The sequence below is a fragment of the Ursus maritimus genome, unplaced genomic scaffold (genome assembly GCF_017311325.1).
Source record: "Ursus maritimus isolate PB19 unplaced genomic scaffold, ASM1731132v1 scaffold_1, whole genome shotgun sequence".
Taxonomy (NCBI): domain Eukaryota; kingdom Metazoa; phylum Chordata; class Mammalia; order Carnivora; family Ursidae; genus Ursus; species Ursus maritimus.
Window position 1 is genome coordinate 29,478,133 of NW_024423343.1, and position 17,717 is coordinate 29,495,849.

General features: G+C 51.0%; 1 protein-coding gene across 3 annotated transcripts in view; it reads right to left on the bottom strand.

Annotated features, from left to right (window-relative positions):
* Positions 1–17,717, bottom strand: part of NRP2 (neuropilin 2) — a 118,421-nt gene that overhangs the window by 47,609 nt on the left and 53,095 nt on the right. For all 3 annotated transcript variants that reach the window (XM_008687401.2, XM_008687402.2, XM_008687404.2), the window contains exons 8-11: positions 9,214–9,358; positions 7,756–8,105; positions 5,575–5,719; positions 1,202–1,318 (exon numbers count right to left, since the gene is read on the bottom strand). In XM_008687401.2, coding sequence (XP_008685623.1) covers positions 1,202–1,318; positions 5,575–5,719; positions 7,756–8,105; positions 9,214–9,358 — 757 coding nt within the window. The remainder of the gene's footprint in view (positions 1–1,201; positions 1,319–5,574; positions 5,720–7,755; positions 8,106–9,213; positions 9,359–17,717) is intronic.

Sequence of the window (17,717 nt, forward strand, 5' to 3'; positions counted from 1 at the left end):
CGTGTCTTGGAAGAGCCTCCAAGTCTCCTTCTCCTCTTCATAAAACAAAAACAAGTTCATTAAAATGTCAGAATCCTGTATTCAACTAACCCTGACCAATAGTGTCCCCCCGCCCACACAATATACAAAAGCACATTCCTAAAAGCATATGCATTAAATTATCATTTTTCGGTCGCACAACTTCAGCATTTATTTTTGGCTTCCCTCCCATTCTCCTCTGTAGCCATTTTCTGGAGCCGGCCACTCCATCAGCGGAGTGGGGTCGGTGCACACGCGCACGGGGCCCCAACAGACTGCGCCATCTACCTACTGAGTCTGCGCGACGCTGTGTCTCCACCAAGTCTCTCCAAGTCTCCCCAAGCCTCTCCACCAATCTTCCCTCATTTTGTCTAATGAACGTTTAATAAGGATCAGTAATTTACTGTAAGTGGAGGCTGTCGAGCCTTAAATTCTAGCCAAAAATGCCAGGTGTTCCAAAATTTGTGGTTTGTTAGGAATGTCCTCATACTTGGTAAGGTGACGTACTTTTGGGCTCTGCCAATTATTGTTTTTATCTCACATGGATGCGTTCAGAAGATGGAAGGTGATCCAGAGCTCCCACGTGAAGAGGCTGATCTGGAATGAGGAGGCCTTGGGATCTGAAGGAAGGGCTGAAGGGCCTTTGCACATCCCTGCCTTTGTCACTGACCTGTGCTCACTCCCATGGAGGATGGGATGTGCCATTTTCGGGAGCCATGATTATTACACTTTCTCAATCAGCAGTGGGTGAAGACACAGGGAAACGCGGTCACGGAATGGTTAACTGCTGAGTTAACCTGACTGCCCTGTTCCACGGGCCACGTCGCCCTGATGACCGCCAGATCTTCACCTGACTCTACGGTGGAGACAGGTCAGTACAAAAAGGCTGAGGATTCTAATGTTCCAGGGAAAGGCTAGAAAGGGAGCCTTCTCTCTGGATAGAGCCTTGTCTCAGCTGATGACCAGTAGGTCCATGCCAGTAGGCTATCCTGGTTGGTTGTTCCAGTATCTGAATGTTTCTAGATTGGTTGTAAATGGCCACTGCCCCAAGCCCCTGACTACCCGCACCTCCCTGACCTCTGACCAGGGGACGTCCAGGTCCCTGCCCCAGCCACAGGCCAGCTGCGTCTGACTGCTGGCACCGTGCCATCCCAGATGAGCTATGACTCCAACCCCCTCTCACCATCCTCAAAGCTGCAGTTCTCCCCACACTCCGTGGCTTCCTCATCGATGGGATATGGGGTGGTGGTCTCTTCGCTCTTCACAGTGGGTCCCAGGGTCTCTACGGTGGGCTTTGAGTCTGCGTAAAGGCAAAGAAAGGGGGAGTGAATGCTGCACGCAGCAGTCTTCATTGAAACCCAGCAGGAGGAAGACGCCCCTAACTCAGTTTCCTTTCTAAGTGTGGGCTTTTAAAGGAGGAAGAAAAGATAACGAATGAAGATGGACACACACACACACACACACACACACACACACTTGGAGTCACCTCTGTGTCTGTCAATGAAGTCAGGAGCATTGCCTGAGTTGAACGAGAATAGTCCCAAGCTGCAGAACAGCCACAATAGAGGCAGGGACACAAACCCACGTCCCTGCTGCAAAGTCCATAGCAGAGGCCTTGCGGCCAGCACAAAAGGCCAGGTGGGACCGTGATGGACGTGGGCAGAGCTGACCCCGAGGCAGGCTAACCCGTGCCCTGGGTATTCTGTTTAAGACAGAAGAGTGGGTGATCAACACGCGTGTGCATGCACACACACACACACACACACTAAGTGGTGCCCATCCCAAACGGTTGGAAACAGTCTCAGTGCTTAGTGACGCGAGCTTCCTGTGCACTGCCCCTCGGGCGGCTGCTGACGTGCCTTCCTGGCCAGCTCACCCTGCTCTTACGTGGAAGAGACTTCTCTTTTCAGCCTTCTCTGACTCAGAACTTTTTTGAACCAAAGCTAACTGACCGAGGGGGCCCACCTCTCACAAGATAATCAGAAGCGCAACAGCCAAAGTCATGAGTGAAGCCAGACAGCTGGGGAGGTGTGACCCCAGCCATTGTCGTTCCTGTTTGCACAAAACCGGACCCAAAGGAATATGGACTCAAAGGACTCAGACTCCACTTGGTGGAAGTAATTGAGGCCGTGCCTTTAGGTCAGGGTGTGGCAAATTCAAATGCTTCCTGGATGCAAGCAGCTACTGGAAGCCAGATGGCCGGCTGGGGGCTGGGGAGAGTTAAGTGCGGGATAGAAGGGGGCAGAGGACATCTTGCAGGCCTGACTCAAGGGAGGCCACCAAGACTGGCCCAGCACACTGAAGGCCTGAGGGGAGGTGGCCCAATGTGGCCAGAACTTGCAAAAAAATATTTTTTTTCTAACATGAAGCCAATTCCATTCCCATGGAAGATCTCTAGACTTGTCAACGTTGGCAACTTATTCAGAGTATTGTAACAAGGAGCGTGTGGCAAAACTTGGCAGGGCCAAACCTGGCTGCAGGCAGTCCGTTCCGACCTAGGCTCCAGGTGATGCACTCACCCATCCATTCTCTTGTCTATTTGCTCACGCCAGTCATTCATTCAGCAACTATTTATGAAATGAATGAAACGATGAGTCAGGCCCTGGGTGGGGCGAGGAGGGGTTCTGGTAACTGGCTTCAAGTCCGTGCCTCGTGCGGTGGGGTCTTCATCCCAGGTTGCCCTCCCACGAGCGACTCGCCGAATAAGCTCGTGCATTGTTCCTCCCATTTCTACACATGCTCCTTTGCGCTATTGTACGTGATTAGACGCCTTTGTCAGGCACACTTCAGGATACCATTTAATAAAGCCAGGAGCTGAAGGAAATTGCTAAATACGCTGAATAGCTTTTTCACGGTCGACTTCCCATCTTTCTGCTATTAAATACGACACACATAACCTTTCATACTTCCCTTTGCCGTGTCTACCTCTTGCTCACAGTAAATAGCAAATAACCTCGAAGCGTCCTAATTTGTAAGTTCAAATTTGTCACTGTGTCATCGAATCTCAAACTCAATTGTAAAGCAAACTATGGGCAGCAAAGCAAGAAGTAATCATTTGCAACGCAAACAAACTAACAGGTGAACCAGCCCTGTCAAATTATTGAGCTGCCGTGACTCGGGCCAGCCCTATTATTTTTCCTGCTCTCCTTTTGGGGTCGGAACGGAGTGAACCAGGGATGCGTCGCAGAAAGGAATGGGAATTTGAAAAGCAAAAAAGCCACGTGGCCTACAAGTGGTTTGTGGGGAGGTTAGGTAGCTGGCTGGTAAAGATCACATTAAATCCAGGGGCACAGGGGGCTGAGGAGGCAAGGAGAGGACCGGTAGTGTGAAGGATAGTAAGAAGGCAGGCCGTGTCCACTGCGCTTTACTGGGAGCTCAGGGGTAACTGCCCATCAAATTGCAATGCTCCCCTTGCGATTGAAACCAGATGTCAGCAACTTCAAAGGAAAGGAGGCTGGGCGGAGGCTAAGAAGCCCCAACTCTGATCTTCCAAGGAATGGCCAGGCAGGACTTTGAAATGAGAAACCTGTTGCTGACCATCGCCAGGGTAATTTGGGCCAGGTTGGGGCAGGGGAGCAGTAAGAGGAAAAGGACATTAGCAACCGTCCAGCTGGTCACATAAACCAGGGCCAGCCTGGGAGAGGCACGGCACAGAGGGGCAGGGCCGAGGAGGGAAGTAGGAGTCGGTCCCCCAGCCTGCTAAGCGACCTCTGACAAGTAGCTTCCTCTCTCTGGGACTCAGTTTCCCCATCTGTGATAGAGATGTTGGCCTAGATCTGTGATTTTTTTTTTTTTCCAAAGTGTTTGCCACACTCGCTAGTAGGTTGTGGAATCAGTGTGATGGGTCATGACCAGCATTTTCGAATTTGGACTATAATATTGTCAGAGTGCGCTCACATGGGGAAAATGAGCACTGATCTGGGGACCTTTTGTTCCAGTTGTGTTTACTTATTATTACAGGTTTATTAGGTGCCAGGCAGCGGTCTAAGTACTTTATATCCATTATTTCACTGAATCCTCATAACAACCCTAGGGGGTATAGATATGCTATTATCATCCCCATTTTTCAGCTGAGATAACCAAGATGCTGAGAGGCTAAGGAACTTGTCTGAGGTCACGCAGCCAGCGATCAGCAGAGGCAGGGCTTGTACGTGGCGATCTGTCCCCAGGGTCAGGCACTAAATACCCCATAACCCGTATGCACGCACCATGGGAGTGTGTGCTTGCAAGCCAAGTGAATTGTGATATAAAGTTATTTTAAACTGTGGATCATGGTCAAAAATGTTTGAAAGCCACTGGCCTAGAAGCTCCTGGGTCCCCTGCAGCTCTAACCCTTTGATTTCGAAGAGGCCATGAATGAAGCCAGCTTGTCTCACTGCTGGAGGGGCAGTTTTCTGCACCTGCAAGCAAACAGGTGTCTTACATTCAGCGGGCTGCAGGGAAACTTGGCCTTTCCCCTACCTGATGGGGAGTCGAGTGTCTTCCCACTAAAATGTATTCACTGGGGTCGCCTTCAATCCAAAGGTGTGAGAGGCTAATTTGGGCCCGATCCAGCCTGCGTGCCTCCACGGGGCTCCTCCTCCGTGCCTTCGGGGCCAGCACACAGGCAGCATGCTCCCCCCCGGGGCGCCAGAAGCACTTCTCCGACTTGCCCTTATTATCCTTTCCGACACCCACACCGCACAGACAGGAAAATGGAGAGACCTGGGGGCCTGGTGGACAGAGGCAGGGCAGCTCGGCCTGGGTTCGGGTGGCTCCCTTGAGCTCCTTTCGGAGGGCAGTGAGCCAGCTCCAGGTGAGATCTCACGCCAACTCTGCCCAAGGAGGTGCCCAGAGGAAGGCTGGGGCCTGACTCAGAAGAAAAGGGTGCATCCCGGAAGCAGGGGGGGTGGGCATGCGCAGTGGGCCTTATCTGCATTAAGGGGAGTGAGAGATCTTCCCTGGGCCTGGGCCGCCGAGGGTGGCGGGGTGAGGTGGGAGGGGAGGAAGGAGCAAGACTCCTGCTGCGTGTGGGGAAGAAGTCCTACTCCCGTCAGCTTCCCTACAACAGGGTCCCTCCTGAGCAAATAAATGCTTTTTACAGATGTGGCTTCGAAATGAAAATGAAGTCTCTTAGCCATTGACATCTGGAGGCCAGATTCAGACATAAACCGATTACTTTATTATCATGAGGGGGTTTTTTCTTCCCTAAATCAACAGCCACAGCCTTCTGGCCTGAAGAGTCAGGGTCTAATTGAATTTGGGTGGGTGGTGTGTGGTTATGATTTGTTTTTGAGAGACTGGGGTTGGGGAACTGAAATGATCCTTTAAAAAAGACAAAGCACATCCCTTGAAAAATTGTCCCCAGTCCTGAGGCTGCAGTGCCCATGGTTTGAGGCAGGAGATCATGGCAGGGCCTGGGGTGGGTAGGGTTTCGAGCTGACAGAGCTTCACCGGGGAGGGCTGCCCTCTCTGCCCATCCACGACATCATGGTCTGACCTCCTCCCAGGGCATCCCGGGAAGCCAGGGTCACATGACCAAGTGAGCGAGACCTGGAGTGGGAAAGCAGGCCTTACCTGTCCAGTCACAGCCCAGCACCTCCAGCCGCATCCCAATCCCTGCTGGAGACCACCTCTCAGGGTACACTCGCACGTACTGTGCCGGAACGGGGTCGAATCTTCGGATGTCAGGGGTGTCATAGTGCATGTTCCCTTCAAACAGCTGCAGGGGAGACAGGCCACTCAGCCCTTCTTCTGTGGGACCACCTCCCCACCCCTCCCCTTCTTCCCTTTCCTTCCCCCCCTTCTTCCCTTTCCTTCCCCTTCTCCTCTCTGCCCCTCACATCCATCCAGAAGGCAGTCTCAGTTGACTCACTAGACATTACAACCCAGAGGAGCTCCATTCTCAGACCAAAGTTTTGATTCATTTGGAAGATGGTTAGGGTCCCAGAAACATAGAAAAGAGGGAGGAAATGAAAGTGGCAATTGCTAGATTCTGCCTTCTATCCTGGGACTGGAGGCTGTGGACTCAGGAAAGAATTAGGCTCTGAATGGACTTGGCTAGAGGGAAGAGAAGTGAATTTTAGGCTGCTTTGCCCATTGTCTTAGAAGTTCTTGTTGTAGGGGCACCTGGGTGGCTCAGGTGGTTAAGGGTCTGTCTTCAGCTCAGGTCATGATCCCGGGGTCCTGGATTGAGCCCCATGTCACGCTCCCTGCTCAGCGGGGAGTCTGCTTCTCCTTCTCCCTCTGCCCCTCCCCATGCTCATGCTCTCTCTCTCTCTGTCTCTCTCAAATAAATTAATAAAATCTTAAAAAAAAAAAAGAGGTTCTTGTTGTAATGCTTGAAAGTCTAGATGCAGAAAGCCCCAGCTGACTGACAGCTCCCAGGTCGCTGAAAGCTGCAGGTGGAGGGACCATCCTCTTCTCTAGGCTAATGACAACATCCTCTCATCACGCATGGACGGTCTGAGACCGTGTTCCCCTAAGCTTTGTTTAGCAGAGCCAATTCTGTCAAAACAAAGCTCACCTAGGGCCCCAGGACATGAACTGAGGACAGTGAGGCTGTCCTGGTCCAAGCCAGGTGGGGGACCCAACCCGGAGCACGTGTGGGAGCCACTGCTTTGGGGCAACGTTGGTGAGGAGACAAGCCAGGGGCTGTGGCTAATCAGCCCTGAGAACTGCAGCCGGGCCACCTCCTCTGCAGGATGCCCACAATTCCAAAAGGGGGCACTGTCACGGGGAGGGCAGGCCCTAGACTAAGATCATCTCCTTTCCCAGGCTCCCAGAGCGGTCAAGAAGAGCCAGGGTCAGCTCTCCCCAGGAAAACCCATGGTCCAACTTCTGCTCTGTCCACTGAAGTTTCCAGTTACCAAGCTCTGAGCCTTTCCAGGCCCCTAAATTGTGAGCTGGGTGTTTACATCAGCATTGCAAAGCCTCCAACCGAGGCCGTGCCTCTGTATTAAGAATGGAAACATTTACGGAGACAAGGGGACCAAAGAGACATAAAATTCCCCCTTCCTTGGTAAAAGAGGCCTGCTCTTCTGAGGAAAACAAGGGTAACTCAGCAGTTAGGATCAGAATGCCTGACCCCCCCCGAGATTGACCTCGAGAGTGACAGGCATGATGTCTTTTCCCCTTGCTGGGGGCTCCTCCATACCCAGCGTTGAGGGCTGACCCTTACTGGCCTGGGAAGTTTCTCTTGCCTTCCCAGCCTCAGTATGAGAGGTGGGAAAGATCTAAGCAGAGTCCAGACTGGGAAAATACAAAGGAGTGCAGTGACATTCAAAAAAACAGTTGTTTTTGGAAGTAATCCCCTAGTTTCTATACTTAAGCCTCCAAAAACTACATCCCCTTTGGACGTCTGGCCAATTCCAAGGAAACGTCATCTGAAAGAGGGTGTAAAGGGTGTCCAACTTGACAGAAAGGCAGTGCGGGGTGGCGGGTAGGTGTCTGGGCTCTGGACTCAGACTGTCTGAATCATGGCTCTCCACAGGCATACACTGTGACCCCGGGGGTGACACCAAGCCTCACTTTTGTCATGGGAGTGACACGGGAGTGACAAAAGGATCCTCCTTGTAAAGATGGTGGAAGGATTAAAATACGGCATTTAGCAGTGTCTTGCACCAAGGAATCTCAGCTAATGTTTGTTTATTAGAATACAGGGGGTCTGGTGACGATTATCTAGTTAGGAAGTCAGCACCCCCAAACTTAACCTCCCTGTTTGAGGTAGGGTTAGGGAGTCTTCCAGGAATGGCTTACCTTCGGCTGTTGGGTCCTGGGGTCCTGGATGTGTTCCCAGTCTCTGCCATTTAGGCTATAGGAGACTTTGAACTTGCGCACGAATGCCCTGGCTTCCACGGCAGTGATGCTGTCTCCCCCGCGGGCCCCCTGGATGATGATGCCCTTCACCGTCTTGGGCACTCCCAGGTCCACCTGAAGCCACTCCTCGCCCGGCTGGGCCTGAGGGGTCCGCGGGAACCAACCCGAGCGGCTGCTGACCAGGCGGGCGGCGCTGGGGCTCCAGAGGTACTCGCGGGTAGAGGAGGCCGAGATCTGAGCATCAGGGATGAGGCCCGAGAGCATCCCCAGCATGTTGGAGCAGGGGGCGTCTGTGGAGGGGAGGGAGACCCAAGAGCTCACGGCTGGCACCCTGCTTACCGGACACCACCTCCCATTAGTAGGGAGCTGTGAAAAAACCCGACTGCCATGTGCTGGAAGCCAGCACTGATTTCTTTGCATTTCAAGCAATGTGTTTAAGAGCCCAGACTGGGAGCCCGACTGCCTGGGTCCATGTCTGCTTTGTCCCTTACTAGCTGCCTGACCTCAGGCAAACGATTCAACTGCTCTGTACTGCAGTGTATCCAGGTCTGAAGGAGGGCTAGCGGCAGAACTCATCTCTTAGGGGCTGTTGTAAGGGTTCCATCAGTTACTACGTAAATGGTCTGGCACACCTAGCATCTCACACTGTTAGCCAACGACCCTCACATCCTTGCCGGTGGCACTGGGCCCCCTCGAGCCTCCCAGGGCAGTGAGCGCAGCGGAGCTCAGCTGAGCCCTCAGTTGTTTCCTGGATGATTGTTTGCCCAACTGGATGGAAATTTTCCGGGGGTCAGGTCTTTGCTTCCACATGTGTTATCATAGCTTTTTACTACCTTGTGTCCTTTGCACATGCTGTTCCTGCTGCTCCAAATGCTGTTCCCCTCCATCATCATCAGACTAACCTTTACTTAAGTATCACATCCTCAGAAAGTCCGTCCCCTAACTTCCAATCAATAGTCAGTTAGGTCCCCTCCACCACTCTTTCTCTGAGCACCCTGTTCTTCTCCTTCATCCATGCATCTTAGTTTGTAACTATCCAGTAGTTGGTCTAGTTACGATCTATGCTGCCCGCCAGCCTGAAAGTTTCATATGGTTAGAGACCCCACCCGCTTGTTCACTTCCCTTGTCCGCTTCCATTCCCAGCATGGGGCCTGTTGCACAGCAAGCCTCCAAGAATACTCCTGCAGCCAAGGAGCAAGTGGCAGATGCATGGATAATGGTATGCGGCAAGACAAGGTCTGTAGTCAGGGTGTATTAGATACTGCTAAGCAGAGCTCCAGGCTAAAGTGAGCCTTCTGGAAAGGTCACGAGGTGCAATCATGCTATTTGCAGAGGGGTGAAAGAGGGAGCACAGTCAGGACACAATCAACTCCGCAGCCTCCCCGGGATCCCCCTCACCTGTGACTCGGCAGCCGAAGAGCTCCAGCCGCAGGGCGATGCCCGAGTGCCAGGTCTGGGGCCGGACCCTGACGAACCTGGTCAGCAGTGGCGTGTGCAGCTTGTTGAGAACCACCTCCGTTGCGTCGTTGTTGGCTTGGAATACCTGCAGCGTCAGATGAGAAAGCACTGTCCAAATCCATGTGTGGTGCGGCCACTCACCCAGCCTTTGAAGGCGGTGCAAAAGTTCTGTTGAACCTTATTTCCCTCAAGCTTATAATAATCAGTGTGTTTGTTGTTTGGGGCTGTTTTAGAAGCACCATGAAAAAAAAATTAATTTCTCACACTGCTCTAACTTGAAAACAATAACTGGTCTTCACAAAAACTTTCAGAGGAAAGAAAAATTTGCCTCTGGGCTGAGAGCAAGCAGAAGGCGGCGCCTGAAAAATGGAGCAGAACGGTCATCTTCTAGGGCTAGTGGACCTCACAAGCTTGAACTTGATTCTCCCCCTCCCTCACGGTGCAGGCATACAGGAATATTTTGCAGGGTATTTTTATAAAGTGCTTCATAGTTGTTCTGTTAGTTACTTAGGGGCCCCCCCTGCTCCGTGAACGGGGGAGAATGTGGGGGGTGCCATCTACTCCTCGGGGCCCTATGTCAATCAACACTTTTCTTGGTTCCATCTGGTCTTTGTTGGAGGGTCAGGGTTACAGACAGTCTCTCAGAGTCCTGCCCTGGCTTCCTCTCACTGTGGTCCCACACTGTAATGAAATCCATCCCTGTCCCCATCTGACCAGTGCATCTCTTAGGGGAGGAAAGGCCTTTTGGAGTAGCTTCTAAGCCAACATGGTAGGAGCAAGTCCTAGTTTACCAGATGGCCCAAATCAATAACTGCCATATGGACCTTATGCTTTTCTGTGCTCTCCATTAAAAAAAAAAAAAAAAAAAGTAGCTGGAGCAAGTGTATGTGAGTTTCTTTTGGTTTCCTTGGCTAAGGGTGGAGGAGAAAGACCACCAACCAAGCATCACTTCTAAATCAGACCTGTCATAGCTGTAACAACCAAGAGAATCTGCAAGTCGACTCGAGGGCACTTCAGCTTATGAGATGTGTAACATGCCAGGCGTGTGGGCACTGACAGGGCTGGGACCAGAGTGGGGGGACTGGTCTGTTCCCAAACCCCTGACCAGACGCCCCGTAAACACAACTGCATCTATAACGCCTCGGGAAGTAAGTATTGTTATTTCTGCTTTAGTGATGAGAAAATGGAGGCTCAGAGAGGTCTGTCTGGATCCAAATCTTCTGCCCTGTTTTTAGGCTGCAGGCTTATGGTTTCCTACATTAGTTCTCATCTCTTTTCACAGATCTGCAGCATTTGTATTGGTGCCTAGGAGTCTTGGAGTTCTTAAGGTCCCCGAGCCTGGGCTGAATGGAGGTGGGGTTACTCTTCAGGGATGTGTGTTTATAATCCTGACTTTGAAAGCTCTGAGTAACAGCAATGAGCTGCATGGCAGCTTAGAGCTAATTAACAACGTGGTCCTTTCTTTCCCATGAACTGTAACTAGGAACTTTGCCATTTGGCAACCTTGAACCCTCCATATTTCCCACTTGCTGAGGTCAAAATTAGAGCCCTTAAATAGCACACCACTGATGGTGGGGATGAAGGGTAAAAGACATTACACCCTTTGCAACCAGATCAGGGAAGTGGCTTGCTTAAGACAGATGGAGCAAAAGAGAGGAGGAGACAAGGTTCCCGCTGGCCCACCACACTCAGTTTCAACCCCTTGTTCCTGGCACCTGCCCCTCCTGTCCCTCCCTGTCCTCACTAGGGAGCCTTCCGCCCATCCCGAGGCTGAGGGTCTTCCTTTGCTGCCTTGCTAACTGCAGGGAGCAAGAGGCAGAACTGCTTGATCGCCCATCACTCCCAGGTCTGATCTGGCTCCTTCCTTTACAGTGACTGGGGACAAAGAGGGGCGAGAAGACAAAACAAGGGAAGAAAGACCAGGCAAACAGGAGGCAAGAGGGTTAGAGTCAGGCACCTGGGGGAAGGCTGATGCAAGGAGGGGGAGAGAGGGGCCCAAGCCTCTGTGATCTGAACCTTGGAGCAGGACGACCGAGGCAGGGGACAGGGCCCAGGAAGGCCCCGGTCTGGCCATGCCCATTCCATGGGTTCTCGGGAGCTTAGAAAGAGCTCCGCAGCTCTGAGGAAAGGAATGAGGGCATTGAATCGGAGGGAAAGAGATTAATCAGCTCTCTAGAATCCAGCATGAGGCAGAGGCTTTTGTTTGTTTTTTGTTTTGTTTTGGCAGGGAAGGAGCAAGTGCGGCCCTTTGCTTATTTGGGGAGGGTGCTGCAAGCGGTGGGGGGCCGCCCTTGGCCTGCTCCCCGGGGATGGTGAGGGTGACTGTGTGTGGCCCGCATCAGCAGATGCTAAGGAGTTCATCTGGGGAGGGGAGCCGGGATCGTCCCGTGAACGCGTCCTCGGAGCGCCGAGGGGATGCGAACTCTGACACAGCTGCTAGCCCACGGCACGCACACGACGCTGGCACCGCTCAGAAACACAGCACGTCTTATGTGTTTTTAATATCCAATTTTATCTTATCTGACCCCTTCATTTCTCAGCCTTGGCAGACAACACTAAGGAACCTTTCCTCCCCCTCTCAGTGAAGAAATGACTATGTCTTTGGACTGCCTTTGGGAGGCTGGCACGGGCGTGAGTGTGGTAGCACGTGGGCAGGGGCGTGCACACACGCGCGTGTGTACCTGTCTGGCCACGGGGCTGGTCTTCCCACGGCGGCACGTGGTCCCAGGCTTTGGGCGAGCCCCCTGGATCTCTGGGTGCAGTGACAGCCGTCAGAAAGGGAGGCGAGCACACGGTCTCTCTGCTTAGAGAGACCCACCTACCAGGCTGCTCCCCGCTGAGCATCATTCGGCCTTCCCGTTCGGCTCACTCTGCTCCTACCCTGGCCTGGAACCAAACGGACGCTGGTTCAACCTGGCCTTGAACTGCCCTTTGGGTTTCTGAGCCTGGCTCCTTCTTGGTTTCTTGTGTGCTCTTGACTTTGCGCTCATATCCGCCCCTGCCCTCTGGACCCTTGGCTGAAGGAGAGACGGCTTATTTTATTAAACTCTTTATACACTTCTCACTCTGAGTGGGGAAAACACCCCAAACACCACTGAAGCAGGCGCCAGGGGAGACAGTCTGCTGCTGCTGAGCTCATCAGTGTGGGCAAATGTCTCCACCTCCCCCAGGCCCCAATTTCCTCCTCTATGAAATGAGCTGATTTGTCAAGTCCTTTCTGGCCCCCAGATTTTAAGGCTTTCTGCCTAAGAGTTTCCAACTAGACCTGCCCCAGCAGTGCCCATTTTGTAAAGGGCATTTTCATTGTCCAGGGTCCCTTAATGCCTAAGTGCTTTGGTGGACGAGGGCTATGGGTTTTAATACACTTCAACGAGTGCCCAGGACACACGGTGAGTGCCCCACTCAGAAGGAGAGCGTACCTTGTTGACGTTTTTGCTCGATAACAGTCCCAATTATTAATAATGAAAAGTAATGAATAACAACACCTTAGTCCTTACATACTGTATTTCACCCAAAGATATCAAAGTGCAATTTATGAAAATCCATTTTTAATGAAATATTAAGCAGTTTCTATTTCTCCTGACCCCATGGATTTACAAGGTCTCTATTTTTCTCCCTGCATCTTCCTATTTATAGCTGGGAAATGCTATCATATATTATACATCTTTATGACTTTCTCAATGCTTCTGTGGTTTCAGAATCACCCTTCATATGTTTTCTGATCAAATTCTCGGAGATGGATTCTTGGCTTCTAGTCTAGGCATTGCAAGGTAAGGGGCTGTGTGCATGGGAAATGATGCCAGGAAATTGGTTTTATTCCCTATTCCCTGCCGACTCACTGAATGACTATAGGCAAATCAATAATCCTTAGATACCTTGGTTTCTCCTTCAGGAAAAGGAAGTTGATAGAGGCTTGCAGATAGACACTAAGGTCTACCAGCCCTCCCTGCTGGCTCCAACGCCTGCACAACACCCAGGACCGATGTTAGAGTGGAAGCTACGTCACACATAACACATGGGTCTCTGTTTGATGGGGAGGGTTCAAGGTCTGAAAGCCACTGACTCCCAAGTCCCACCTCGAGGCCCCAAATTTTCAGGCCAGAACTTGACAGTGAGGTGTCCATGATGCTAAGAAACCTCAGTGGGTCGTCAACGTACGGTACACCCCGATAAGCATATACCAAACGTGATGATTGCACTGGAACATCTGCTTTAAAAGCTGGATGTCACAGATGGTACACATTTTTGTTAATTTTTAAAAGCAAAATGCTAATATGGTTGCTTGATCACCCAAAGGAAAATGAGAAGTATGTTCAAGGTGTCTCTAGCTTTCTTAAGAGCTAAGGATGGTGTTGATTGATGTAATTATTAAATTATGTGTGTGTGTGTGTGTGTGTGTGTTTATGTTGAACACATAGACTTCTTCAAATGCATCTCTGCAAACCAAGTTTAAAAAGCAGTTCAGGGCACAAAGTGGTTTGGATAACCCGTTTGGTGCCTCGCTGAATTCTGAACATAATCCAACACTTTCCAATTGATTCTTGAGACCTCTGGTTTATTTTCAGAAAGACAGAATCTGAAACCAGCAGCACTTCAAAGACTTGCTGATTTTCACCTCTGGGGGGAGGGGACACCTGCCAATTAACTTGGCTGTTATCCAACACCCCCGTGTGGTGACTATCTACATACCCCACCCAGCAAAAGAAAAAAATCCCCATGTTGTGACCATGCTTATGAGCTCCTCAGGCACGGACTCTCCTACTGCGCCAAATAAAAGAAGATAATACATGTGATCTAATAGGAAACATCTAGCCAGAAAGCATCCCTGATGGTTTTGAGGTCTTTTCTCTATTTTTCTACCCCATTTCTTGTCACAGTCACCTCTCCCTGCCGCCCTGTCCTTAAGTCTTGTAAGAACAGGCAGGGACTCTAGCACTGCTGAGAACAAGGAGCGCTGGCCTGCCTACCTCGGAGGACTCTCGGCAGGGGGGTTCACCGCCAAGCCTAAGTCCCTCTCCCGTACACCAGTCCTCTCTGCCATCCGAGGTGCCCAGGATGGTGTGGCCGCTCCACGTCCATCACAGTCCTTGAGCTCCTTGGCGCAGGGACACGGGGCAGGCTTGTGGTGGGAGCTGACTGTAACCTTCCTCCACCAGGCGGGCCCTTCCACCGACAGATGCAGCCTCTCATTACGGGCACCGCCTCCCGTTGGAGTGGGGCTTCGGTATGCAGTCTGCACACGCCTGTCTCTTCATTACCTATGGTGTGACCTACGGTTTATTCCTATTTTGCTGTAAATATCTGAACGTGGCCAGCTCCAGGGACCGCAAAGAAAGCAGGAAATTTTTCAAAGACGATATAGTGCTGGAGCCCCGAGGTAGAAATTGTGCAGGGACGGTCTTCTTCCTTTTTTTAAAAAAACAAATATTTCTCTCCACTAATAAATGTTTCATTGCATCCAAAGTTCTCCTTTTCAATCTATTTGGCACAGACACTCAAGGAGGAGGAGAACAAAGCGGGCAGAAAAGAGAGGAGGCAGGAGCGGAGGGCAGAAACTGGGGAAACCAGTAGCACATTTTAAAAATCTCTCTCAGAAACAATTGAACTGACTCATCCTTGCAGCGGAACCAAACGCCTGTCCTCTCTCTCCCACCCCCTTCCCTCACGTTTTCTCTAAAACCAGCCACTGGGGCCACACATAAAAATAAATTGCTAATCAATGGTTGCCATCCTGTTTAATTAATTTGTTGCACCAAGCAGGCAAGGGGTGGGGGCGGGGCAGGGGGCTGTTGCACGCGGGGAAAATGATGTTCAGGTAATGGACATTTTTTTTCTTTTTTGTAAATCATGGCCCTAACATTTCTCTCTTAAAACTCCTCCTTAAAAACTATAATTTTTTTTAATATATAAAGCAGCTTTCATTCTAGCAGATGTGGGAACTTAGCCAGAACAGAGTCAGAAGGGATGCGTCTCCTATGTATGTGGATACATATACACATATGAGAGAGAAGAGCGGGGGAGAGTTTAAGGGAGGGTAAGGATGCGGGTAGGGCAGAGAAAGTTCCCTACCCACCAAATGCTCATTTATGACCACGATGCCCTCCTGCCTCCTGCTCTTTTACTCAGGGCTGTTTTTGTCATCAAGCAGGTCTGCTGGTGTGGAGGAGACAGAGGAGCAGGAGCCTGTCACGGGGTGGAGGGCGGGGGAGGCCGCTTTCTTCCTGGGGGTGGGGGTGGAGGTGGGTGGGATGTGCGCATCCCATCTGTGTGCGCCTTGTGGGTCTCGTCAGATTTACTGCGGGATTATATTACCCCCATCGAGACGTAGAGCCCTGGAACATAGCACACTAACAGGATTAGGGTTTCGGGACTGGAGACAGGAAAGCACCAGGGAGAAGAGCAGAGGAGGGAAGGGGAGGGAAGCTCAGGGATTTGGGGCTGGAGGAGAGATGGGGTGGGGGAGAGTGTGGCATCAGAGCAATGGAAGGGAATGGCCAATGTCCTCCTGTAAAGGTGGGGGCAGAAACACAATCTCACTGGGTCGGCAGGGTTCTCTGTACTGAAAACCTCTTGCGACATCATCATATTTTTTGAGAAGGCGCCTTTAACTTGCAGGTGGGCAGAAGGGAGTGCGAAAGGGTACAGGGAGTAGGGTTCCTGAGCCTGTCTGCACTCCTCTGCCAGTAGAATCTCAGCCAATCACAGAGCAGGAAACAGCCATGTTTCCACCAGGTGACGTGTTCACCCCAGTGCTCATCTAGGGACGCTGGAGTGAGGGCAAAGAATTTCTGCAGCCCAAGCAAGATCGCTGTGCCCTTCGAAACCCCCTGCTCACTCGCTCTGTCCTATTGGCCTCAGTGCACAGCAGTGGGATGGAAAGCACTGGGAATTTGGCATCAAGGCCACAAGCGCCAGGGAGGCTGGCCTCAGCTCCCAGAGACAGTGCAGCACCCATGGGAGTTGGGTGAAGCCAGCCACGGGAGCCTGATAGAGAAAAGGTTCCAAGCTTATGTATAATGACATTTTCCCTTGGGCTTCCTAAGTGGAGAGGCTAAAGGTCTGAGCTCATCCCATGGCAAATGGATAAGGGACAAACTTAATTATCTAGGGCCCTGGATTCCTCTCAGTTATAACTGAAGGGGGCAGAAAAACTGGGGGATATGAATTTCAAAAGGGCATCGGCCCTCTTCAGAATATATAGAACCCCAGTTCAAAGTTGGAGTCAGATGCATGACTTCTGAAGTCTGCTGCTCATTCCCAGCTGACAGCTTGAGTCACTGCCATAATCTTATATACAGTCAATAAGACTGCAATGAAAAGGATAAGGGGAAACCAGTCATCTACCAGGAGGTAAAAAAAAAAAAGTACTTTTTAAAAACTCTGAGTTATTAATTGGAGGAATAACTGCACCCATAACAGAAGAATGAAACTGAGAAGGGTAATGTTTATCTGAGGCAGCTCGAGTGCAGGACCCATCAGATGCAGAGAGAGGTCTGGATGACTTATCAGGTCCCTTCCAGACCTATGATTTTAAAAGAGGCAGATAAATATCCCATGGGGCCTTGTTACTTTTTAAATTGATAACTTGCTTCTGCTCAAGAAGAGCTTTGCGGGTCTAATACATTAATTATATCTGCAGAGAGCCTTCCATCTACGGATCCCAAGGTGCCCTGCCAACACCAGCTACAGCACCATTCCGTTTGGGCAGGCGGAAACACTGAGGCACGGAGCTATTAAGAGAAATTTCCAGGGTCACACGATGCATCATCTAAGAAGATCTGAAAATAGACGCCACATGGTTCTGTTAGCCGACTGATTTAGGGGGGTTGGTTTTCTGACACCGCTCTCTCTCCTCCTAAGTCTCAGACAAATTTGCGGAGGATTTTAAATTTTCCAATGGCTTTCAAAGTGATTTGTTTTAATTAATTTTTTAGAAAAGATTTTATTTATTTGACAGAGAGAGAGACAGCCAGCGAGAGAGGGAACACAAGCAGGGGGAGAGGAAGAAGCAGGCTCATAGCAGAGGAGCCTGATGTGGGGCTCGGTCCCATAACACCGGGATCACGCCCTGAGCCGAAGGCAGACGCTTAACGACTGCATCACTCAGGCGCCCCCTGTTTTAATTTAGAATATAAATATAGGACAGAGAATTTTTTGAAGGGAGGTGTTAACATGTTTGGAAGGGATGTGGCCAAATCAAACGCAAAGAAACTTCTCTCAGCTCTACATCCTTGGGATTCTAGGACGGAGCCCGAACTCCAGACCAATGAGCCGAGCGCGCTAAGCCAGGCTGTCCGAGGATGGAGGCTCTCCAGGAAAATGCACACCTCTAGACCCCTAGACTGAAGATCTAGGAAGCAGACTTCGCTCTGGTTGCAAGATGACAGCAAGGCCCGGATCAGATTGCTGGGACTATCCTCCTGGAGATCAAAGCCCTGTGACCA